General features: G+C 40.4%; 1 protein-coding gene and 1 long non-coding RNA gene across 4 annotated transcripts in view; one reads left to right on the forward strand and one right to left on the reverse strand.

The window, feature by feature from the left end:
* Positions 1–25,192, reverse strand: part of TPK1 (thiamin pyrophosphokinase 1) — a 412,744-nt gene that overhangs the window by 307,426 nt on the left and 80,126 nt on the right. Inside the window, exon 3 of one of the 2 annotated variants that reach the window (XM_033930308.1) lies at positions 15,259–15,333. In XM_033930308.1, the coding sequence (XP_033786199.1) occupies positions 15,259–15,333 (75 nt within the window). Of the gene's footprint in view, positions 1–15,258; positions 15,334–25,192 lie in introns of those variants that run through there. The other variant, XM_033930309.1, reaches the window with a different exon arrangement.
* The window catches only part of LOC117353862, a 115,366-nt gene that overhangs the window by 27,081 nt on the left and 63,093 nt on the right, over positions 1–25,192 (forward strand). The gene's annotated exons all lie outside the window — the stretch shown is intronic.

The following is a 25,192-nucleotide window of genomic DNA, read 5'->3' on the forward strand; positions in this document are numbered from 1 at the left end:
AAAGCAATTCTTGCTTTTTTCCCAAGCCAAATAAATTTTGTCAGAATACCATTTAACTTTTTGTAAAAGGACCCTTGAAAATAAACTGGTAACATTCCCATTTGGTAACAAACCACAGGCAATATCATCATTTTGACCATTTGAACTCTCCCCTCTAAGACAAGTGTAAAGGGTTCCATTGCTCACACATCTCTGTAACCTTTAACAACAAAGATTTTTCATTTATTTTCATAGTTTCTTCCAATGTACTTTTAATCAAAATACCTAAATATTTAATACTGTCTTCCTTCCAAATAAAAGGAAATTCATCAAATAATCCTTTTGTACAATGGACATTTAATGGAAGAACTTCTGATTTACTCCAGTTTATTTTATAACCAGAGAATTTTCCAAATTTATTAATCAGATCTAATAAATTTGGGATGGTAGTTTCAGGTTTTCTCAAATGAAGCAAAATATCATCTGCATATGCAGAAACTTTGCATTCCCGACCTGCATAAAGAATACCACTTATCTCCCTCATTTGTTTAATAGCCAATAACAAGGGTTCCAGAACAATATCAAATAGCAACAGAGACAACGGACATCCCTGCCTAACTCTCCTTTCCAGGAAAAAACGTTCTGAAAAAGTATTTTTAATATATAATCTAGCAGAAGGGGAGCTATACAAGGTTTGAATCATTTGTATAAATTCAGAACCAATACCAAACCAACCCATAGCCTGATACATGAAAGACTATTCTACTTGATCAAAGGCTTTCTCTGTGTCTAATGAAACAGAAAATCTACATTAATCAAAGAAATCGGCCTGTAATTAGAAACCTTTGGCAAAACAATAGTTAATGATTCTGCCATAGTACATATACAACCATTGTTCAGTTGATCCTGAAATTTAGTAGATGAGGTAACAATATATTTTGGAATGATGTATAAAATTCTACCGTATATCCATCACCACCTGGAGTGGATCCATCTCAGAAGGGACTTCAATGCAGATTGTATTTCTTTTTGTGAAATGGGTGCTTCTAATTTTCTCTTTTCATGTTCGGGAATTTTAGGACCCTTCTTCCTCTTTAGTTGAATAATGCTCAGAAGAATACAGGCTTGTATAAAATTTCAAAATTGTTTTAGTATATTATTAGATTGATATCGAATTTCCTTATTTTCATCTCTAATTGCTGTAATATTTATTTTTTTTCTTTTTTGCTTTTAGATAATTAGCCAGTAATCTTCCCGCCTTATTTGAATTTCCATAATACAAAACCTTATGAGAGACCAACTGTTTTCTAGCCATCTGAGAAGAAATTTCATTGTACCTAAATTTTGTTTTTAAAAGGGCCTGAAACGTATTTGGATCCCAAATTGTCTTCAATAGTAGTTCTAAATTTTTAATACTTTGTTCTAAGATAAGAAATTCTTTATTTAGTTGTTTTCTAACACATGATGAATACGAAATTATATGTCCTCTCATAGTAGGCTTAAAGGCATCCCATAATGTTTCTATAGATATTTTTTCTGAAGCATTAATCTGAAAAAATTCATTCATTTTCAATTGATCAAAGATAAAAAGAAAGAAAAAACCCAGGACTAAATCTAGAACCTTTACTGATGTCTTAATAGTCAAAGTATCACCAGAAAGCAGTGAAATTAATTCATTAACAGATTTTTTTTTAATTATTTGTAAAATAGATTATATTAATTTTATTGCAGCATTCAATTTTAATCTGTGTTAAATTAGCCAGTCATCAATTTTCTTTATACAGAGATTTTTGTAGAAACAATGTTCTGATCCAGAAATGATGATGTAATAAGTACAATATATGGTCAACATAAGAGAATAAAAATTCATCAGGTTCGAGGATAATTGCACCTAGAAAATTCATGAAGATATTAAAAAGTATGGGAAAAAGTAGTAAGCCCTGAGGAATAACACACGGTGGTTTCCAAGTATGTGAGAATTTACCATCCTTCTTTACTGTGTAGGATCTCTCCACTAAAAATTAGCAGATTCATTCTAATACTATACCTGATACTCCCAGATCATTTAGTTTATACAATAAAATAGTATGATCTAGGGTATTAAATGCTGCTATGTCAAATTGCATCAGAATACTTTAGCAACGTCTACTCATAGATTCTGTGGTTCCCATGGATGGGACACAACCATATCAAGCTATAATCTTTTTAGGAAGGATAGAGATGGTCAAAAAGGTGAAGGAGTAGTTCTGTACATGAGAAACAATATCCAAGTGACTGAAATGCAAGGGGCCAGGGGAAAGGAAGAAGTGATATGAATTGCCTTGAAATGAAAAGATGGAAACTCTACATGGGTATTGTCTACAGACATCCAACACAATCGGAGCAACTTGATAAAGATATGGTTGCAGATAACTGGGAAAGAAGGGAGAGCTGCTGTTGCTGGGAGACTTAAACCTGTTAGATGCGGATTAGAAAGTTCCATCTGCAGAAACGGAAAGAAATTGAGAGATTGTGGATGCTTTTCAAAGTGCTCTGATCAAACAAAGGATGGCAAAACCCATGGGGAAGGAGCAACACTGGATCTGGTGCTTACAAATAAGAAAAGTATGTCTAATATCCGAGTGGGTGCCCACTGCCCACCCGGGCAGTAGTAATTATCAAACAGTTTGGTTTGTGATAATAGCTAAAGCGGAGGGCATCCATACAAAATTCAGTCTTGGATTTCAAACATGCAGGCTTTAGTAAAATGGGGGAGTACCTGAAGAAAGAGCTTATAGGATAGGACGACATACAAGAAGTGGAAAGACAGTGATCCAAGCTGAAAGGATCTATGAGAATGGAAGCATTACATGAGGAATATGAATAAAAGCAAGAGAAGATGGCAACTGATATGGTTCTTCGAACAAGTGGCTTAAAAAATAAAAGTAAACAAAATGGCATTCATGAAATACAAAAAAACTCAAGAAGAGGAACGCAGAAAGGAACACCGATGAAACTGAAAGAAGTCAATCACAAGTGGAAGAGCAAATGGCTAGAAATGTAAAGAGGAAGAAAATCCTTTTTTTCAGATAGATTAGTGAATGGAGGAAGGCTAAAAATTGAACTGTGAGACTGAAAGAAGCTATGAACCACTGTGTAGAGAGTAATGAGGAAAAAGCAAACCTGCTAAACAAATACTTCTGTTCTGTGTTCACAGAAGAAAATCCTGAAGAAGAACCACAATTGCCTGGCAAAGGTACATATGAGAATGGAGTGGATACTGTATCATTCACAGAAAAAAGTGTTTAAGAAAAACTTGAAAAACTGAAGGTGGACAAAGCCATCGGACTGGACAGGATCCATCACAGGATATTGAGGGAGCTCAGAGATGTTCTAGCGGATCTTCTTAAAGATTTATGAACAAATCCTTGGAGATAGGAGAGGTTTCATGGGACTGGAGAAGAGTGGATGTGGCGCTCTTCACAAAAGTAGCCACAAGAAAAAAAAGTGGGAGTGTGTGGCGTAGTGGTTGAAGCTACAGCCTCAGCACCCTGGGGTTGTGGGTTCAAACCCCGCGCTGCTCCTTGTGATCCTGGGCAAGTCACTTAATCCTCCATGGCCCCAGGTACGTTAGATAGATTGTGAGCCCACCGGGACAGATATGGAAAATGCTTGAGTACCTGATTGTAAAACCGCTTAGAAAACCTTGATAGGCGGTATATAAAATCCTAATAAAACTTAAACTTAAACTTAAACCTCAATACAAGCTGGTAAGTCTGACTTCGGTTATTGGAAAAGTAATGTAAGCATTCCTGAAGGAAAGAATTCCTGGAATCCAATGAATTACAAGATCCAAGGCAATATGGTTTTACCAAAGATAATTAAACACACCAAGATATGGATAATTGTATAGTTTTGCCTTTCTTATAATTCTATTGATAATATCTGTAGCCCAGGGGGTAAAAAGACTTCAAGTGCTCACGGCTGCCGGATGTTAGATAGATCATGTCCAGTTCACCCCTTTGTGAGTTATCATTAGTCTTTGAAAAAAAAAAAAATTGTCTTTTTGTATATATCTTTATTAATTATCCATACGAAAGCAGTGCATTAAATTATACATACAACTGACTTCAAGACAGCACTTACAATCGTTCAAAGAAATACTACAAAACATTCCCCCCCCCTCGCATCCTATTCAATAACCCGAACTCTTTCATTTGGTCCATTAATACAATAAAATATAATTTCCCCCTTCCCACCCACCTTCACTGGATGTGCAAATCGAATAGGATAATCCAGCTAATCAGTGTTAACAAAATTTGTCAATGGACCCCACGTTAATTAAAATATATTATTATTATTATACAAAATTTCTGCATTCATTTTTTCATATTTATAGCATAAACATAAAGGGGTCCTTTTATCAAGCCATACTAGCGGGGTTAGCACGTCGGACATTTCATCATGCGCTAACCCCCGGGGTCAGCTAAAAAACTAACAACTGCTCAATGTAGGCGTTAGCAGCTAGCGCGGCAGGCGGTTTAACACGCAGTATTTCACGCATTAAACCCCTACCGCGGCTTGATAAAAGGACCCCAAAGAATTCCACCAAAAGGAGAAATTAAGTCTATCCCAATTTTTCCAGTTTTTAGTAACCATTTGCATGGCTATCCCAGTCATTATGGCAAATAGTCTTTAAAAAAACACAAACCAAAAAACCTGTATTGCTAAGTGATACAATACAATTCTACTTTTACCTCTTTTTTCCCATTTTTTTATCTTAAGGCAAAGTTCTTTAATTTTTTAATAAATCTTTTATCACATACTATTTATTGGCTACCTTGCAATTTTCACTTTATTTTTAACAGTTACGCTGAGAGCAAGGAGCTGGTGGATGAACAACTGGAAACTTAATTTTCTGCCAATTCTCAATTCTCTACAGAACGGCCTCGTTTCACTTCACTAGGAACTTCATCAGGAGTAAATCTTCCCCTTTGTTCCCCGTAACTATTGGAAAGCACAATGACCAATGAAAATTGAATTTTATTTTCTCATAAAGGAATATTTTCATAGTAGAATGTTTTGAATAGATTCAACAATAAGACATTGTATTATATAAGAGATCAAAAGCCTAGGCAGAACCCTGTTGCCTCTTTCATCGGTGGTTGGGCTTTCCAATAATTATGTGGGACAACGGGGAAGATTTGCTCCTGACAAAGCCTGTCAGGAACCCGATCTCACAGCAGCCACCACCAACTGGGTTAGAAGTGGGGCAGAAGCGCAGAAAGCTTGCTCCTGTTGCCCGCTGCACCTCTGGACCACCAGGGATCGGCAGAGGAGGTACAAGGACAGGGCAGGGAGGGGGACAGGGTGCAGAGCCTGGCGAAGGCCTTCAATAGAGACATAGAAACATAGAGTATGACGGCAAAAAAGGGCCGGTAGCCCAACAAGTCTGACCCCTCAAGAGTCCCCACTCCCATGAGAATCTATCTTACAAGCATAACTCTGTAGCAATCCTACTTGTTTGTCCCATCATCTCTTGAAGTCGAGCACGCTACTGGCCTCGACCACCTGGCGTGGTAGATCATTTCATCGATCAATCACCCTTTCGGTGAAGTAGTATTTCCTGGTGTCTCCATGAAATCTTCCCCCTTTAAGTTTTAGCGGATGCCCTGTTGTCACTGTGGGACCCTTAAGAAAAAGATTTCTTCCTCCACTTCAATGTGGCCCATGATGTATTTGAATGTTTCTATCATGTCCCCTCTTTCTCTGCGCTCTTTGAGAGAATATAAGCGCAGACTAGTCAGACATTCTTCATATGAGAGATCCTTAAGTCCTGAGACCATCCTAGTGGCCATTCTCTGAATCGACTCCATCCTCTTCACATTCTTTTGATAATGCAGCCTCCAGAACTGTACACAGTACTCCAGATGCGGTCTCACCATGGATCTGTAAAACGGCAGTATGACGTCAGGCTTTCGGCTGATAAAGCTCCTTCTGATGCAACCCAGCATTTGTCTAGCCTTTGCTGAAGCTTTCTCCACCTGATTTGCAGCTTTCATGTCTTCTCGGATGAGTACTCCCAAGTCCCTTTCTGCAGTAGTTCTTGTTAAGTTTTCACCGTTCAAGGTGTATGTTCTGAATGGATTTCCGCTTCCAAGATGCATTACTTTACATTTCTTGGCATTAAAGTTTAGTTGCCAAATACTGGACCATTGTTCCAATAAAAGTAGGTCCTGCTCCATAGTGTTGGGCCTTGTTGCGCTGTCAGGTTCTGTTGCCCTGGCCACAACGTTGCATAGTTTAGCGTCATCGGCAAATAATGTAATTTTGCCTTGAAGTCCCTGAGTCAGATCCCTTATAAAGATGTTAAACAGTATTGGGCCCAATAATTCTAGGAGGGGGGTGATGGCCCGAATATAACCCGGGAGCCCCATTTTTGGGCCAATTTTTGGGCACAAAAATCCCAGTTTATATTCGAGTATACAGTACAGTAGTACCTTTTAAGAAGGCGTGTTAGGGTCTTAACGCGCGGAATAATGCACGCTAAATTGCCGCACGCACTAGCCACTATCGCCTTCTTTTGAGCAGGCGGTAGATTTTTGGCTAGCGTGTGCTATAGTGCGCGCTAATCCGGTGCGTGCACTAAAACACTTAGCGCACCTTCATAAAAGAAGCCCTTGGTTTACAAGCATAATTTGTCCAGAAGCATGCTCGTAAGCCAAAGCACTCATATATCAAAGCAAAATTCTCCATAGGCCATAATGCAAACTCAGACGATTCGTTCCACAACCAAAGTTTGCTACGGTGACCCAGGGGTGGGTAGCTGCCTATGGGTACCACAGCTCCTTCAGCAGGGTGGCTTCCTTCTCTGGGGGTCTCCGTGTGGCTGCCCTCTCGCTTCAGCCGAAACCTCAACCGTCTGCCAGCGCCTTCCGGCTCCCGATTCAAGCTGGCCACCATCCTGTACAAGCATGCGCACAACCGATGTTGTGCGTGCTTGTACGTGGCACGCATGTTGTCAGGGCGGCGGCCAGCTTGGCTCGGGAGCTGAGAGGTCGTGCGCATGCTTGTACAGGATGGCGGCCGACTTGAATCGGGAGCCAGGAGGAGCTGGTGGATGACAGAGGCATCAGCTGAAGCAGGAGGGCAGCCGCACGGGGACCCCGAGGGAAGAAAGCCACCTTACTGAAGGGGCTGCGGCACCCACAGGCAGGTACCCATCCCTGGGCTACCATATCTTATATCCTTGGCCAGATGTGGCCTCTTAACATGAACACAGTACTCCAAGTGGGGCCTCGCCAACAACCTGTAGAGGGGCAGCAACACCTCCTTTCTTTGGCTGGTTACCGTATACAGTGAAACCTCGGTTTGCGAGTAACGCAGTTTGCGAGTGTTTTGCAAGACGAGCAACAACACTCCCGCAAATCGTGCTTCTGATTCAAGTTTGAAGGATGGCTGTTTTAATTGGATAAGCTGATTATAAATAATTTTAAATAAATAAATATTTATTTATTTATTTAAGCATTTATATACCACTTATAGTCTAAGGGCTCCTTTTACAAAGGTGCACTAGCATTTTTAGCGCGTGCTACAATGCCGCGCACGCGCTAACCTTGTGCTACACAGAAAATACTAATGTCAGCTCTATGTAGGTGTTAGTGCCTAGCGCGTGTGGCATTGTAGCACACGCTAAAACCACTAGCGCACCTTCGTAAAAGGAGTCCTAAGTGGTTTACATTCAGGTACTCAAGCATGCATTTACAGGGCAGACTGGACGGACCATTCAGGTTTTTATCTGCTGTCCTTTACTATGTTACACTAGAATATTCCTTTCAAGGAAAGAAAATCATACAACAGTTCCATTTGGACCAGAGTTGTGAGCAAATTATAGGATGTGTGGAATTTCAAGTATTTAACCTTAGACTACAGTCATGATTTTAGTGTACTATAATACTCCTCATCAAACTTGACCTAATACATCAATTAAGTCTTTACTTTCATTCAGTGGGTCTATCATCCAAAGCTACCCTCAAGAGAGCCTGTAATAACTATGCTCCAAGTCCTCTAGTTAAACATAATTAACTTACTTGATTAAACTCATTGTCAAGTGCACCAAGAATATAATAATGTGAAGAAACTAAGCGTAAAAAAGGTATGGCATTAAAATATTAAGCATAATCCAAAATGCAGTTCTCTCTGATTAAAAACCTTCAACCCAAACCTCTCATAAGTACTTGCTTTTCTGTGGTCCTTTAATGTTAGAAAAGAGTGAGAAGGCAGCTTACTCAGTGGAAAAATTAATTTGACTGCATGTGTGAAATGCTAATACTGTAAAGCACATTTTATGCCAGCTGATATTTCAGGATGTCACACTATTTTGAATTGTATTAAAATTAATTTTAGATGAAAACAATTAAAATAAAAAGTGAAAAGAATGCATAAAGTATCAAGGGAAGAAAAGTGCTGGCATGGTAGCAAAGGGTGTCAAAGTAGCAAAGGGTGTCATGGTAGCAAAGGTTTAGGGCTCCTTTTACTAAGCTGCGCTAGTGTTTGCGGCGTGCGCTAAAGATTAGCGCGCGCTAGCCCTGCGCTTCGTGGAAAATACTAACGCCAGCTCTATGGAGGCGTCCAGCGCGCGCTAAAACCGCTAGCACAGCTTAGTAAAAGGAGCCCTTAGTATGACAGTGAATTGATGCATTTTGTAATTGCAGAGTTCAAGGAATTGTGAATTCTGTTAAGCTCTTTATATAAGTTCCTCTTTCAAGAGCATTAAAATCCAAAGTGAGAAATAAATGGAAAGAAAGTGACAGACAGTAAAATCCTATGACAACCATTCCTAGGTGTATGCCAACACTTTAAAATGATATAAAAGAATGGAAGGATGAAGATAGCTGTTTTAATTGGACATTCAATAATTAGGCATATAAGTAGCTGGATGGCTGGTAGACATGAGGATTGTTTGGTCACTTGCCTCTTTGGTGCAAAGGTGGTGGATCTCATTCATTATCTGGTTAAGATTTTAAATACTGCTGGAGAGGAACCGGCTGTTGTGGTACTGCATATATGGATAGGAAAATGTGGAAAGGAGGTTCTTGATGCCATTATAGAAGGGAATTTTAAGTCATAGAAACATAGAAGATGACGGCAGAAAAGGGCTACAGCCCATCAAGTCTGCCCACTCTGCTTACCCACCCCTGTCTATGCCCTAATGACCCAATTTCCTTATCTTGACCCTCGTAGGGATCCCACATGGGTATCCCATTTATTCTTAAAGTCTAGCACGCTGTCTGCCTCGATCACCTGCACTGGAAGCTTGTTCCAATGATCAACCACTCTCTCTGTGAAGAAATACTTTCTGGTGTCGCCATGAAATTTTCCGCCCCTGAGTTTGAGCGGGTGCCCTCCTGTGGCCGAGGGTCCCTTGAAAAAGAAAATATCATCTTCCACTTCGACACGTCCCGTGAGGTACTTAAATGTTTCGATCATGTCTCCCCTCTCCCTACGTTCCTTGAGAGTGTAGAGCTGCAATTTGTTCAGTCTCTCTTCGTACGAGAGACCCTTGAGCCCCGAGATCATCCTGGTGGCCGTCTGCTGAACCGATTCAATTCTGCGCATATCTTTACTGTAATGTGGCCTCCAGAATTGCACACAGTACTCCAGATGAGGTCTCACCATGGCCCTGTACAACGGCATTATGACTTCAGGCTTCGGTTTATATACCGGGTCATCTCCTAATAGAGCTCAACTCGGTTCACAAATAATTAAGACTAGAATACATTTTAAAAAAAGCGAACAAGAAAAAGAGAATGTTAAAGTGCTATCAATTTGTCAGTTCAGTACCTAAGCCATTAAGATATTGGGTAAACAGAGTTTTTAGGGCTTTACGAAATTGTTGTAGCTGACCTATCAATCTAACAGTCAGGGAGTCTGTTCCAAGTTTCTATCAGATTGAATGCAAAAGATTGGCTAAGCTTCCCAACAGATTTGATTCCCCTAAGATAGGGGAACAATAGTTTATATTTCTGTATAATTCTCGAGTGGCAAGATCTAGAAGTATTCCAATATAAGGGGACTAAAGGGTCAAATATTTCATAGAGAAACTTAAAACTTTAAAAGCTCTACAGACATTTTCTTAAATATAAACATTATGCAAAAAATTTTTTGTAAAAGCTTTTTAGATGCTTTACTGCAGGGTTAGACTTCGCATGACATGATAGGAAAGAACCTCTATCCTAAACCAGGGTATGTGGAGAATAATTGAATAATCTCAGTCTCTCAAATTTACTGCTAACACTCACTCTAGTACAGGGGTCTCAAAGTCCCTCCTTGAGGGCCGCAATCCAGTTGGGTTTTCAGGATTTCCCCAATGACTATGCATGAGATCTATGTGCATGCACTGCTTTCAATGCATATTCATTGGGGAAATCCTGAAAACCCGACTAGATTGCGGCCCTCAAGGAGGGACTTTGAGATCCCTGCTCTAGTACTTCCTTCATGCCAAAAAAGAGCTTCCTTCTGGAGTTTATAAGATGTAACATGTACAGGCAACCTACCAAGAAGAGCTTGCAAATTCCTTTTAATTAAATGTGTGGCATCCTATAGAATGGAAAATATTTCTGTATTTTTTAAAATCTCTGTATATCTTGGTATTTGAGGATCACTTCTGCTATTAATGCTGTTCTTATGCTTTTCTCCTTGACCACAATTTTATTTAGCAACTTTATAGGAAGGAAGTTTTATAGAGTCTTTTACAAGGTAATTCCACAAATGGAACTACACTATACACCTCATAGGTATTTTATAGTCTAAAGACTATAAGACTAAACTGCTCAGAACCTCAAGAACATATGAGCAAACAGGACAATGCTCAGAGAATTAGTGTGCAGAGATGTTAGGTTCCCAGAAAAAAGGCAAGCTGATTAGATTTTGCAGGAAAAGATATGGACTTTGATAGGCCTTTGTAATTTATTTTAAAAGATACCAAAGTTTCTAACAGTAGAAGTACTGCTGAAAACCAGTATCATAAAAGCTGTCACCACTGTTGCTACTTTAGCATCTCTCCAGTAATATATCCTGATCCGCAGTAAGGAATTAAATCAGAGTGAAAAATGTCTGCACAATGATTTCCTCAGGAACAGGTGAAGGAACAGATAAAGCAAAAACCTTATCGATGAAATCTTCTTGAGACATCTATGATGGAAAATTCTAGCAATGGAGAAGGTAACATTGGACTGCAAGAGGATAGCTGGACAAAGTGTACCAAAACCTACAGAATCAACTTTTCAACTCCATTTTATTGCATACTGAAGAACTGGCATGCTGCTTGGTATATGAGAAAGCATACAGGCAAACAACAAAAGGAAAATCCAATGGAGACTGCAGTACAGGAACAAGAAACAAGAAAAAAACTGCAGACAATATGTACAAAATGCAGGCTGTATTTATTATGTCAAATATTAAATGCGGTCAATGACAAACCAAGGGACCCGACATGGTCCGTGTTTCGGTAAACACGACTTCCTCAGGGGTCCATGGTTGATAAGGTTTTGAGACAAACCACAATTTAAATTGATAATGAACAAAAAGCCTATGCAATCAATGAACACGAACCAACGGTTCCAGCACAGAATGGATACCGGAACAAAGCATCCCATGATGATGAGAAACTTGAGATCATAAATCCTTAAGCAGCAGCATTAGCAACCACTGGGCCTAGGAAGCAAAGGAGGTTTGCCAAGAACCAAGACCTTATGGGCAGTCTGCTAAGACTCGTCAAGCCTGTTGACTGTTACCCAATGCTGCTCATCTATATTAGCCCAATGATATAACTAGGCATCTTTCCAAATTATCAAAAGTGACTTAATGGCTTAAAGAGAAAGGATAAAGAAAATGCGTGTGCAGGTAGTGTATTCTTAATCCTCCTGGTTAATGATAAAAGGCAAGCTTGTATTTTGGAGAGGAATTACATCTGGTGGAATTCTGTACAGCTGCTCAGTGTATATTATTATGCACATACACCAGTGTCAGCAGATTTCATTCATTCTCCCCACCCCCACCCCTGAATCACAGAGGCAAGCGGAAAAAGTGAACAGCTATGCGTTGGGTTATATCCTTCTGTTCTGCCATCCTAGGCCCAACTGTTCATTTGAATTACACAGGGGGTTGAATTACACAGAGGGTTGAGGATCACTGAAGCTAGTTGGGATATGTGTGTCATGAAGGTGGGGATCTCTGAAGAAATAATGAGAATGGGGGGGGGAGTGCAGTGTAAGTGTGTGAGGGACAATATGTGTGGGGAAAGAGAAGATGAGTAAAATGGAGGGGTGGGACATATGCCTACAACTCAAGATTGGCCCAGTGTGCAAACTGCCCCTCCCCTCTCCATGTCAGATCCAGACAAAAATCACTGTTCGAGTCTACCTTCAAGTTCCAAGGTCACAAGATTTGGAATTACCTTCCAGCCTGCTTACGACAGATCCCTTCCTACCTTCAATTCAGGAAATCACTAAAGACACATCTATTCTCACTGTAATCCAGGACTGGAAATCAATATTTTCTGATCCTTGATGTTTTGTATGAATCCTTATTAATCTTGTTGTAAGCCGCAATGATTTCTTGCTGATAATTGTGGGGTATAAGAAACAGTATGGTAGGTAAAGTGGAAAATCCCCAGGGCCCAATGGCATACCTACAGAATCTTATAAACTATTCAAAAATTAATTAAACTCTTCAAAAATGAATAGAAACTCTTCTTCAATTATACAGTTTTCTGGATCCCAAAATAATGTATGCAACAGTCATTTCAGTGAAGCAATAAACCAAATAAGGATCCAATGGTATATTTACCACTAATGGGACTCATTGAGATTTCAGTTACCCCAACATTGATTGACTGGATAAATGTTACATCAGGAAGTGCTAGGGAGGTATAATTCCTAGATGTCATAAATGACTACTTCTTGGAGCAACTGGTCCAGGAACTAACAAAAGGGGCAACTATTTTAGATTTGGAATACAAGGCAGAGTACAGGAGGTAACTAGGCTGGATCCACTGAGAAACAGGGATCATAACATGATCAAAAATTTGAGCTGATATCTGGAGTGATTTCACAAAAGAAATCTACTTTAGTGGCATTTAATTTTCAAAAGGGTGACTACGAGAAAATGAGAAAAATGGTTAAAAGACGCTAAACAGATCAGTTGCAAAGTTTAGGACTGTAAACCAAACGTGGATATTATTTATAAATACCATCATGGAAGCCCAGACCAGATGTATGCCACATATTGCCAAAGGTGGAAAGAAGAGAAAATGAGAGCCGGTAGTACAATCCAACATGTCAGTTCTTTCTTTCCGACGCTGATTTAAACTTCAGCGTCATGACATCATCCCCCTTCGTGCTCCAATCAGCTTTTCTTAGACGTGGCAACTCATCTTTTCAAACATCAGCTTAAATGACAGGGTCCTGATATCGTCCTGTAAATGCTGCAATCATAAAAACGCCTTCCATTCTACCACAAAATTTAAACCTTTCAGGACCACAGTCTGTAGATGAAAAATCCAGCGCTGCTCCACCTGTCCTAAAAGATGTCTGATGTCACCTCGGCGCTCAGCATATGGAACCTGCTCAAGCACTATGCACTTAAAAGAAAAGCTATGTCCTGTCTCTTTGCAATGTTCAACCAGAGGCTCCATAAGTTTGACACACTTAGATAGACTCTGAAACACAGCGTCTCAGCTCTGCAGAAAACTAAAACTGCAGATTCCCCAAGCTGACGACAAGCGGGAAGGCACCAGCATGTGCGCAGTGCAGGCGGTCTTAAAAAGTTTTAAAGTGACAGTATACTTTTTTGACTGACCATGGCAGGTTTCATGGATGACATCACCCAGATGTGAGAATATCATGCATGCTTTTCCTTGGAGAAATCTGGTATAACTGTGGATGCCTAAATATTAGGCACATCAGTGTCAGATTAGGCTAGTATCCTATAATGGAACCTGGGTACCCAGATGCCATTATAGAACAGGGTCCTATCACTTTAGGCACCCAAATAGAGATGCCCAGTGTATAAGTGCCCCCAAAGTATATTACAATGAATTATACAATACATAATTATAAAACATACATGATAGTATGTCAACAAATAATCAAACATATTAAGGTGACATAAAATAAAATTTGTGCAGATAACATGTCATTAATTTGCTCATATTTCAATTTACCAGCCTAAATGCAACAGACCATTGTCTCTCAAACTGTGTGCCATGGTACAGTGGTGTGCCCTGAAGATATTCCAGGTGTGCCGCAAGAGATTCCAGAATTTTACTTTATTTTTTAAAATTCTCTTCATACTAGAATAGATGACGTGTACATTGTGTACACAAAAGTCTGTCAATGTTATGAGCGTCTGTGTGGGTAAGCATGCAACCGCCCAGACAAGCATCATTCTTTGATGTGATTGGGCTTTGAGAACTAATGGCATGTAATTTTATTTTTAATGCAGTAGTTATCCTAACGAGCAGCAAAGCAATCAAGGCTTTGTTATCATTTGGATCGTCTTATTATTGCGAACTTGGATTTTCAGCTGTGCCAGAAATTAAAATGAAAAAAAAAAAAAAAAATGAGAACGACTGCAGATGGTGGATGATGAAATGCGTGTTTGCTTGTCGACTATCGAGCTGCGTTTTGAGTTGATTCGCACTCAAAAACAAGCACATCCATTGCATTGATTAGTAATTCTATTCTATCAACTTTAGTTTCACCATTGTTACAATTACCCATATATAGCTTAAATAACTTTAAATAAATAACTCTCAAATTTAATTTTTTTGTTGGTTTTTGCAATTTTATAATTTCAATTATAATGTGCCATGAAAAACATTTGCTCCATTTAGTGTGCCAGAGCTAAAATGTTTTGAGAGACACTGATATAGATTATGATAATACATGCTTGCTAAAGTCAAAACAAATTAGTTCACATCCTCTGCAAAATTTCAACAAAAAAAAAAAAGGGAGTTAGGAGACAGAATAGCCTCCATGCTTGAACTTGATGGCAACTGACCCCTTAATTGACTTAATATAAAGAGACTGCATTCATAGAATCCTATATAAAACTGTGTGTGTGTGGGGGGGGTGTTTTTAACGTGTTTACTGCAGAGTTTATTTTATGCAATGGACCCTGTGGTAGGTAACACATTTTAACAGCACTAGTACACACTGATAGTAAATAGCCCCCTTAATTTGGCACAATAATAAAAGCAAAAGTAAAGAAAGCGCAAAGATAAATATATTTTATTACCTTTATTCCATAGATGATGAAAATGATGTCTGTCCAAAGGCTGGTTAAGAATCAGAAGACAAAACTGCATATTTCCTACAAAAAAAATTAAAAATAAAATCAGATACCTGTGCATATAAAGGAAGAACAGATCATCTTTATAAAATTCTAAGGATCTGTTGTAATGTTTATGCATGATATTTTGTAGCATTTTCTCCATACACAGTTGAGTTTTAGGATAGAAAACACGTACCAACATGGCTCCCAATAAAATAATAGAATATTAAATCATAACTTTAAGAAAGAGCAGGAAGTATGGCAGCAGATGGACTTATTGAAGATGCCCCTCCGTAGGTCACCTGCACAACATGGACGATCAAACTTATCCACCTATCCCAGATTCTGCTCCTCAAGTAGATTCAGTGAAGAATTACGTTGATGCTCTCTTTACATAAAGTACCTATGGGGCTCATTTTCAAAGCACTTAGATGCACAAAATACCATAGGTTACTATGGTACTTTGGGCTAGATTCACTAAGCAAACTGATCGTGTATCGATCGGTTTGCGAGCCCTTTGTGACCAAATTTCCCTCCTGCACTATTCACTAAAGGCAGTAGCGATGCAATCCCAATCTTTCCATGCAAATTAGCAAAACCCCATGCAAAATAGCCAAGCGATTGATTCACTAACAATTGCTTGGCTATTTTGAGTCGAGTTTTACTACTGACAAACCCGACTGCTGCAGACCTTTCGGTAACTGAGTTACTGACAGGTCTGCAGGTTTTTTTGACAGGCTTGCTTGTCTTTTTTATTCATTTTTTTCCATGGCATTGATATTTTGCATGTGTTACACACTCAAAATATCTACCCCATTAAAAAAAATGAATAAAAAAGACAGGCAAGCCTGTCAAAAGTACCCCCACACACAAACGCGCCCCCCACCCCTCATCCCTCACACAACCCTCTCCCACCCTCCCTCCCTCCCTGCGACTGGCACAGCATGGCACGGCCTCGCCCCCCTCCCGACATGGCCCTTGAGGCACCAAAAAGTTGGGAGCAGGAGGGGTGCTCAGTCCCTCCTGCTCCTAGTCCTCCCACTCCCCCCTGGCTCACCCCTGGTCGGCCCAGGCAGTTGGGCCCGACCCACCCACCCCAGTACCTTTAAAATAGTTGGGAGCAGGAGGGGTGCCCGGTCCCTCCTGCTCCTTCGAGGCTCCCATCTTCGTGAGCAGGAGGGGTGCCCGCACCCTCCTACTCCGACGCCGATGGTCTTCTCTTCGGGAGCAGGAGGAAAATCCTTCTGCTGCTGTGTTCTGCCACCGCCCAATACCGGCCTTAGGCCCCACCCCGGTGCATCATCTGATGCACGGGGAGAGGCCTAAGTCCCTGATTGGCTGAGGCACCTCGGGCTCCTCCCTTTGGAGGGGCCTGGCGCACCTAAGCCAATCAGGGACTTCCTTAGGGAGGAGTCTAGGGAAGTCGCTGATTGGCCAAACACAAAGAAAAGGATATCAAAAAGTGTAAAGCCAAACAGCGTGCAAACCAAAAAAAATCAAGCACAATGACCTGAAGAACAGGGACCAGAATATTCTTTATTCAGATGACCCAACACAGCCTCAGTTTCAGCAAAAAGCTTGTGTCAGAGATCTGTCTGTCCCGGTGGGCTCACAATCTATCTAATATACCTGGGGCAATAGTGGACCGAATGACCTGCTCAGGGTCACAAGGAGAGGTGTGAGTTTGAACCCACAACCTTAGGATGCTGAGGCTGTAGCTCTAACCCCTTTGCCACACTCTCAGACTTAATATACTAAAAGATAGAATAGCAAACAATGTCTGACAGAGATGGCAAAACATAGTTAACAAATCCCCCCTTTTACTACACCGCGATAGCCACGCTAAATGCTGTGCGCTCCCAATGCTCATAGGAACTCTATGAGCGTCGGTAGCAGCACGGAGCATTCAGCGCAGCTCCCTGTGCTAAAAATCGCTATTGCCGTTTAGTAAAAGGGGGGGGGGGAAAGCACAGTAACATAATATTTATTTAAGAATTTATAATCTGCATATCCATCAATTCTATGCGGATAACATCATAACACACAGAATAGCATCACAAAAACATAAAAAAGTACTATTGGACAAATCAATACAACATAACAAAAAGCATTTAAAAAAATAAATCACTAAAACTAATAACAGCATTATCTTTTACTAAAAAACACACACTATAATCAGTAAAATACATATAAAACAGAAGTTCAAATATAACTTACATTAAAAAAAACACTAAGGGCTCCTTTTACTAAGCTGTGATAGCGGTTTCAGCGCGTGTGCTACACGCTAACACCAGCATTGAGTTGGCATTAGTTCGTAGTTTAATAAAAGGAGCCCTAAATGTCGGTTCTTCAACAGAAACCAACAAATGAATGCCAAGATGCACTAACTCGCGTTGCAAACATTTGTGCAAACAATACAGTTTTTAGCCACTTCCTGAACTGTAACACACTGGAAACCTGCCTGCATAACACAGAAAGAGATGCATCGTCTTCAACTCCTGCAAAATACTACAGTTAAACTAATCTACCGAGCAAAGAAATTTGACCATGTAAAGAACACTAGCTACCCATTATCGTCTATTCTACAAAAAACTTCTAATTACATTCAAAAGCAAACATTCCAACTCATCAGCTTTTATAGACAAACTTCTGATCCGTTATGCTCCCCTCAGATCATTCCGCTCCAACAGTCAAAATTTACTTATTATCCCTTCAATCTTAAGACTTTTCTTTTTAAAGATTCTTACAACCTCTGATCCACTTCCTTTCTAATAGAATCCACATAGCTCCTAGATGAATTTCGCCAAAACGTTTCTGTTGAAGCGAGTCCTATCATTATGTATCTTCCTCCCCTCCACTTCCCACCCCTTTTTTTTTCTTTCAAATTTTGATGTATTTGGGCTCCTTTTACGAAGCCGCATTAGCGGTTTAACGCGCGTAATAGTGCGTGCTAATTTGCTGGCCGCGCTAGCCGCTACCACCTCCTCTTGAGCAAGCGGTAGTTTTTCGGCTAGCACAGGGGTTAGCGCGCGCTAAAAAGGTGCATGCGATAAAGCCGCTTCGTAAAAGGAGCCCTTTATTAAGTTACCATGTCCCTCCTCCCATCTTGTCTCCAATATGTCAGTCCATCTTGCTCCCCCCTTTTTTTATTTTATTATGCCATTGCTTTTATTTTAATATTACGCTTTGTAAAACTTTTATATATTGAATCCAATATAAACCGTTTAGGTACCAGTTTGATAAATGGTATTATCAAAGAATAAAAAAACTTGGAAACTTCCCTTAACTCCAGGGGTAACATATTCCAACAAATGGGCTCCTGTACTGATAACATTGTTTTACGATGCCCAGACAATCTCATTGTACTCAAAGGAGGCACATCCAAGCATAGCTTGTCCATAGACTACAGGTTCTGTGTTGACGGATAAAAATGTAACAAGGATCTCAAGGCCTCATGGCAAGCAAAGTAAGACAAGCAAAGTAAGGCAAGCAAGTAAGGCAAGCAAAGTAAGGCAAAACATAGTATGGCAAATATAGTATTACAAAGCATGGCTAACATAGTAACACGACTTGGCAAAATTGGTAAGGCAAGTGTGCACGATGAAACACAGCATGGAAGACATGAAACAGCAAACACGTTAGCTCTGGAACTTAACAAAGACTGCTGCCTTGCTTTGTTTTTCTCAAACAGGATAAGAAGTGTTTGGATTACATTGCTATGGGTCAATATTCAGCCAGAATGGTCAGGTTTTTTGTTTGGTTGGTTGTTTTTAGGTTTTTTTGTTGTTTTTGGTTTTGTTTTTTTGTTTGTTTGTTTGTTTGTTTTGGGGGGGGGGGGGTTGTAATGAGGATGGCTATCCAGATGGTGATGCTAAATATCGCCACTGTCTGAATAATTTGCCACTGCACTCCATCTCTACCCACAGACTTGTGAAAGCTAGTTTTATGGAAAGTCTTTTCTGATAGAGACATTTAAATATATCCATGGCGTTAATGTACAGAAGTTGAGTCTTTTACAAATGAAGGAAAACTCTGGAAGGAGAGGGCATAGGATGATGTTAAGAGGTGACAGGCTCATGAGTAATGTAAGAAAATACTTCGTTACAGAAAGGGTGATAGATGCGTGGAATAGTCTCTCGGTAGAGGTGGTGGAAATGAAGACTGCATCTGAATTCAAGATAACATGGGACAGGCATGTGGGATCTCTTATGGAGAGGAGAAGATGGTGGATGGTGTGAATGGGCAGACTGGATAGGCCATGTGGCCTTTATCTACCATCATATTTCTATGCTATTTTGGGCTCCCTTTACTAACATGTGCTAATGTATTTAGTGCATGCTAAATGCTAAGAAGCCCATAAGAATAAAATGAAATTCTCAGCATTTAGAACATACTAAGGGGCATAAAGTGACATTTGGAAGTTTTGTTTGCTAAAATAACCAAATTGCTATTTTCAACACATTTAAAATGGTTTTCTATGCTGTTTGCCTGTAGTGTAACTAAATCTCAAGGGCATATAATGGGGGAGGAGGGTGTTTGGGGCAGGATTAGGACAGATATGATTTAGACATTTTTCTACAAATAATAGAACATTGTAGAAAACGTCCAGGGCAAAACTTGGATGTTTGAGGCTAGACCTGTTTTGATAAAGAATGCATGCCAAAAAGGTGGTCAGACTGATCAGATGACCACTGGAGGGATGAAGGCATAACCCCCTTAATCCCCCAGTGGTCACTGACCCCCTCCAACCCTCAAAGATGTAAATGAAACAGTACATACCAACCTGTTTGACAGCTTCAGATGTTATGGCCAGTTCTATTAGAGCAGCAGGCAGGATCCTGAAGTAGCCTAGTAGACGGTGCAGTGGACTACAGAGAAAGGGGCCCAGGCCCATATCCCATTCTAACTAATACTGTACACTTGTGGTGGAATGTGTGAGCCCTCCAAAACCTACTGTACCAACATTTAGGTGATACCTGCAAGCATAAGGGCTATTGGGGTAGAATACAGTTGGGCACAGTAGGTTTGGGATGAGTTTTGAAGGGCTCATTATACAGACAATGGAATCTGTATCTGATGTATACTTAATGTGACCATTTATTTTTTTCATCAAAACGGGACATCTATTAATATTCAGTCCCGCCCCAATCCCGCCCTAGCCCCACCCCCACTCTAGCCCCGCCCCCAATTTATTCCATTCATTTTCATGTACACACAATATCTTATTAATTAATAATGGTAAACATAAAATAAAAAACCCCACAAAGCACACTGTACACAGAGAAAATGTTAATTATCATTTACGAGTTTCAGGGTTTTTTCAAAGATGTCAAGGCACATTACTTTAAAATATGCAATGTCACCTCAGTAACTATAGAAAAATAGACAAATATAGTGCAAAATATAGACAGTAGATATAAATTCTCAAAACAAATACATTTTGATCACTAAATTGATAATAAAATCATTTTTCCTACCTTTGTTGTCTGGTGATTTCATGAGTCTCTGGTTGCACTTCCTTCTGATTGTGCATCCAATCTTTCTTTCTTTCTTTCTTTTGCATTCAACATTTCTTTCACAATCCAGTCCCATCCCCTTTGGGTCCAGGTCTCTCTCTCTTTTCCCTCTGTTACCCTCCCCAGATTCAGTGTCAGTTCTCTTTTTTACCTTTGTTCCAGGTCTCCCTCTCTCTCTCCCTCTGTTTGAACCTCCCAGAGTCCTGCATCTGCCTCCTGTCTTTCCCCTTACATCCAAGACTTTTTCTCTGTAGTCTTTCTAATGTGCTTACAACCCCCCACTCTTTCTCTGCCTTTTTCTCTCCTTCTTTCCTTCCTCCCTCCTTCCCTCCCAGCAGATTTAGCATATCCCTCTCCTCCTTTTTTCCCCTCAGATCTAGTATCTGTCTCCTTCCTCTTTTCCTCCTCCCAGGTCTGGTATCTGTCTCCTCTCCTTCCCCCCTGCTCTGGCATCTCTCTCTCCGCTCCCTTCCTCCTGTTTTTCCTTGGTCTTCCTTCTCAATTTATTTTCTGCCTCTGTCTAAATTCTTTTTTACTATTCAGTCCTCAATTTCCCTCTTTCACTGTGTCTACCTTATAGCTTTCCACCTCTTTCCCTCACCCCTTCCAGTAACTAACTCTATTCTCTTCCCTCAATCCTGCATGTGCCCTTTTTTTCTTTCTCCTCCACACTTCCTTCCAGCATCTGCTCCCCCTGTCTCTCACACTTCCATTCAGCGGCTGTCCCTCCTCTCCCCCACATTTCCATTCAGTGTCTGTTTCCCTCTCTCTACCCGTTCCATCTATTGTTCATCCTCTATCTCGCCCCTTCCATTCACTGCCCTCTGTGCTCTTTCCATCCAGTGTCCGCCCTCTCTCTCTCTTCCATATGGCATCTTCCCTCTTTCTATGCTCCTTCTATAAACTATCTATCCCGTGCCCCTTCTCTCCTTTGTACATGATTGATTCCAGCTCTGTTACCACCCCCTCCCCTATGCTCTGGCATCTCTCTCTTCTCTTTTCTTTCCTTTCCCACGGTCTGGCGTCATCCCTTCCCTGATTACCGGCATCTCTCTCCTTTCCTTTTCTTCCATCTCTCCCTCCCCCTCCATGCTCTGACATCTCCTCCTTCCCTTTCCCCTTCCTTTTCCCTTGGTTTGGCATACCTTCCTCCTTCCCTCCATGCCCTGGCATCTCTTCTTCCCTCAAAGTCCTGGCATCTCCTTTCATTCCCTCCCTCATCTTCCTTTTCCCAACAGTTGGGTACAGCAACACTCTCCCCAATTCTCTCCCCCTCTGCTCCCTTTCCTCCATCTGTCACCCAAGGCCTGGTGTCCTGAACTTCATTGGGCAGCAGCAGCATTCACAATTCACTGCTGTTGCTAGCTTCAGGCCTTCCTCTCTGTCGGGTCCTGTCTTCATGAAAACAGAAAGTAGGCAGGACCCGGCAAAGAGGAAAGCCTGAAGGCGGCAACAGCAGCAAATTGTAAACACTGCTGCTGCCGGAAGAAGGTAATGGCGCCAGGACTTGGAGCACCCGAGGCAGACCGCTTCTCTCCCCTCCCAGCCGAACCCCTGCTGACCCTCCTATCTCTCGTCCCCAAGCGAACCCTTCCGACCCTCACAGAAAGATGACCGAGTAGCAAACCTCCCTCCAGGAGCGTCAGCAGCTGCAGCACGCTAAACAGGCTGCTTCGCAGCTTTCTCCTGCCGGTGAAGAGTCACTGATGACATCAGAGATGCGGCAGAGGGACCCACCGGCAGGAGAAAGCCGTGAAGCAGCCTGTTTAGTGTGAAAACGGCCCTCTCTGAAAACGGGACATTTTGGCGTCCCGAAGCTGTGAGTGGGAACAACGGGACAGGGGATCTGAAAAAGGGACTGTCCCATTCAAAACGGGACATATGGTAACCTTATGTATGCTTTTACCTTTTTTCTCTTTATTAGCCATTATAAATGTTATAAATGAAACAATAAATAAGATTAAGCTGTACAGTCTGTTTATGCTGAAAATCAAAGCTATTAATGGAACTCAAGAACTAGAGTTGGCTTCTCTGCCTTATACACTAAACTCACAAAAAAGAAGGAAAATTTATATATATATTTATAATCTGTGAACCATTGTATATGCTATATCCTACTGGGTACTAGTATGTACATTTTGCCTTCCTTTCCCAGTACTTTACCTTCAGGATCAGTAGTTTATTATAATTCTCTAATGCCCATCATTTTACAGACATTTAATCATAAAAAGTACCATGGCTACTCTAAATTAGAAACAAACCATGAAAAAGGTGAAAATAAAGTAAATGCACATACTGTTTAAGATAACAGATACCATGCTGGATAAAGCACTTTTCCTTCCCACAATGCAAATGGGTCAATTTGCTCAGCCTGCAGTGCTTGCACGGAAATTACATCAATTACGAAAACTAAGAATCACAGTTAAAGCATGCATTTCAAATTATAGAAAGCTTTCAGATTATCAAGGGAACCATTTTCTAATGGACTGTTCTTCTCAGTACATCTGTATTTAAGAACTTCATTTCCCTGCTGTATTAGAGTCGTCATTTATCACAGCTCACACCCAGTGAATTTTTTTTTTTTTGGGGGGGGAGGAGATGTCAAACTAGCTTTAGAAGGACACATGAAATTTGTCTTTAACCATCATAGAGTGTATTAACAAATAGTCTAAAACTGAAGTCTGTTCTCATTCAAATGTAGCCCACCCTGATTAAATTAAGTTTTATAATTTATAAAACATACAGTTGATATAAAGGAGCTTTCAAAGAAGTCAGAAATACGAGTTTGGCTATTAGAAAAAAGGATATTTGTAGAAAAGGCAGAGAGAATTCATGCACGCTTTACTTTTCAAGTAATTTGAACTTGTAACATTAATTTCCATCATAAATGCAATGTCAGCATCTTGGAAATAGGCAGTAAACATTTTCCACTAAAACATATTTCAAAACTGCAAAGGTAATTTGGTCAAATAAGCTTTTCAACCAAATTCTTTCCTTTAGAATCCTTCACGTTTAATAATTTTAATGAACCAAAAGGGAAGACATTGAAGAATATACATAAGCTTTCAAAACTGCATATTCTATAAGCCTCCCTTCACGAACTGTGGCATAATATGAAAGCACCCCCACAGTATACGTTGAGGTCACACCAGGAGAGAAATTATGTGTATACAACTGACATCAGTATATTCTATTGCTGTGTCTCTCAAACATTTTTAGCTCTGGCACACTAAACAAAGCAAATGTTTTTCGCAGCACATTATAATTGAAATTATAAAATTGCAAAACCAAAAAAAAAATTAAATTTGAGAGTTATTTATTTAAGGTTTTTAAAGTTTAAAGTTTCCTTGACAGATCCCTAGCATTCCAAGCAGGCAAATGGAACAAATGCCTCACAGCCCTCATCTTCAATTCCCCCCCCCCCTACCAAATGTTCAGGGAAGTCAATCAAAACCTACCTGTTTGACAAATTCCTTTAACTTCTCCCCCCCTCTTCCTTGTCTTCCTCCTCTGTCCTCGACTTACCTCCAGACTCTCCGACTCCTCCAATCTTGTCAGCCACTAAATGGCTTAACAAAATGGATCACTCTATCCAACTAATTACCCTATCTTCATTACTCCCCATACTAAATGCCTCTGCTATGCCTTATCAAACACCGCAGTATGTATCTACGCCGTAGGTAACTCTGCTGTATGTAACACCGCTCTATGTAACTTACAGCAAATGTAACTTCTCTGCAAATGTAACCTAGCTGTAAAATAACTTCACAGTAAATGTAACATCGCCAAAAATGTAACTTCGCTGTAAATGTACAGTCTCTTCATCTGTAAACCGCATAGAACTTCCATGGTAATGCGGTATACAAGAATAAAGTTATTATTATTATTATTATTAAAGTTATGCATGTGTATTGTAACAATGGTGAAACTAAAGCAGGTAGAATTGCTAATCAATGTGTTGAATGTGCTTGTTTTTGATTGCAAATTAACTCAAAACGTGGCTTGATAGTTGACAAACACACATTTTATCATTTACCATCTGCAGTCATTCTCTTTTTTTTAATTTGTCAGAGCTGAAAATCCAAGTTTGCAAAGATATGAGGTAAGAAGATCCAAACAGTAATAAAGCCTTGATTACTTTGGGCTCCTTTTATGAAGGCGCGGAAGCGGTTTAATGCGCGTAATAGTGCTCGCTAAACCGCCGGCCACGCTAGCCACTACCGCCTCCTCTTGAGCAGGCGGTAGTTTTTGGGCTAGCGCAGGGGTTAGCGCATGATGAAAAGTCTCGCGCGCTGAAGCCGCTATCGCGGCTTTGTAAAAGGAGTCCTTTGTTGCTCAAATGAGGATAACTACTGCATAAAAACTAAAACTAAAATTATTTG

Source organism: Geotrypetes seraphini, chromosome 2 (genome assembly GCF_902459505.1).
Source record: "Geotrypetes seraphini chromosome 2, aGeoSer1.1, whole genome shotgun sequence".
NCBI classification, from domain to species: Eukaryota; Metazoa; Chordata; class Amphibia; order Gymnophiona; family Dermophiidae; genus Geotrypetes; species Geotrypetes seraphini.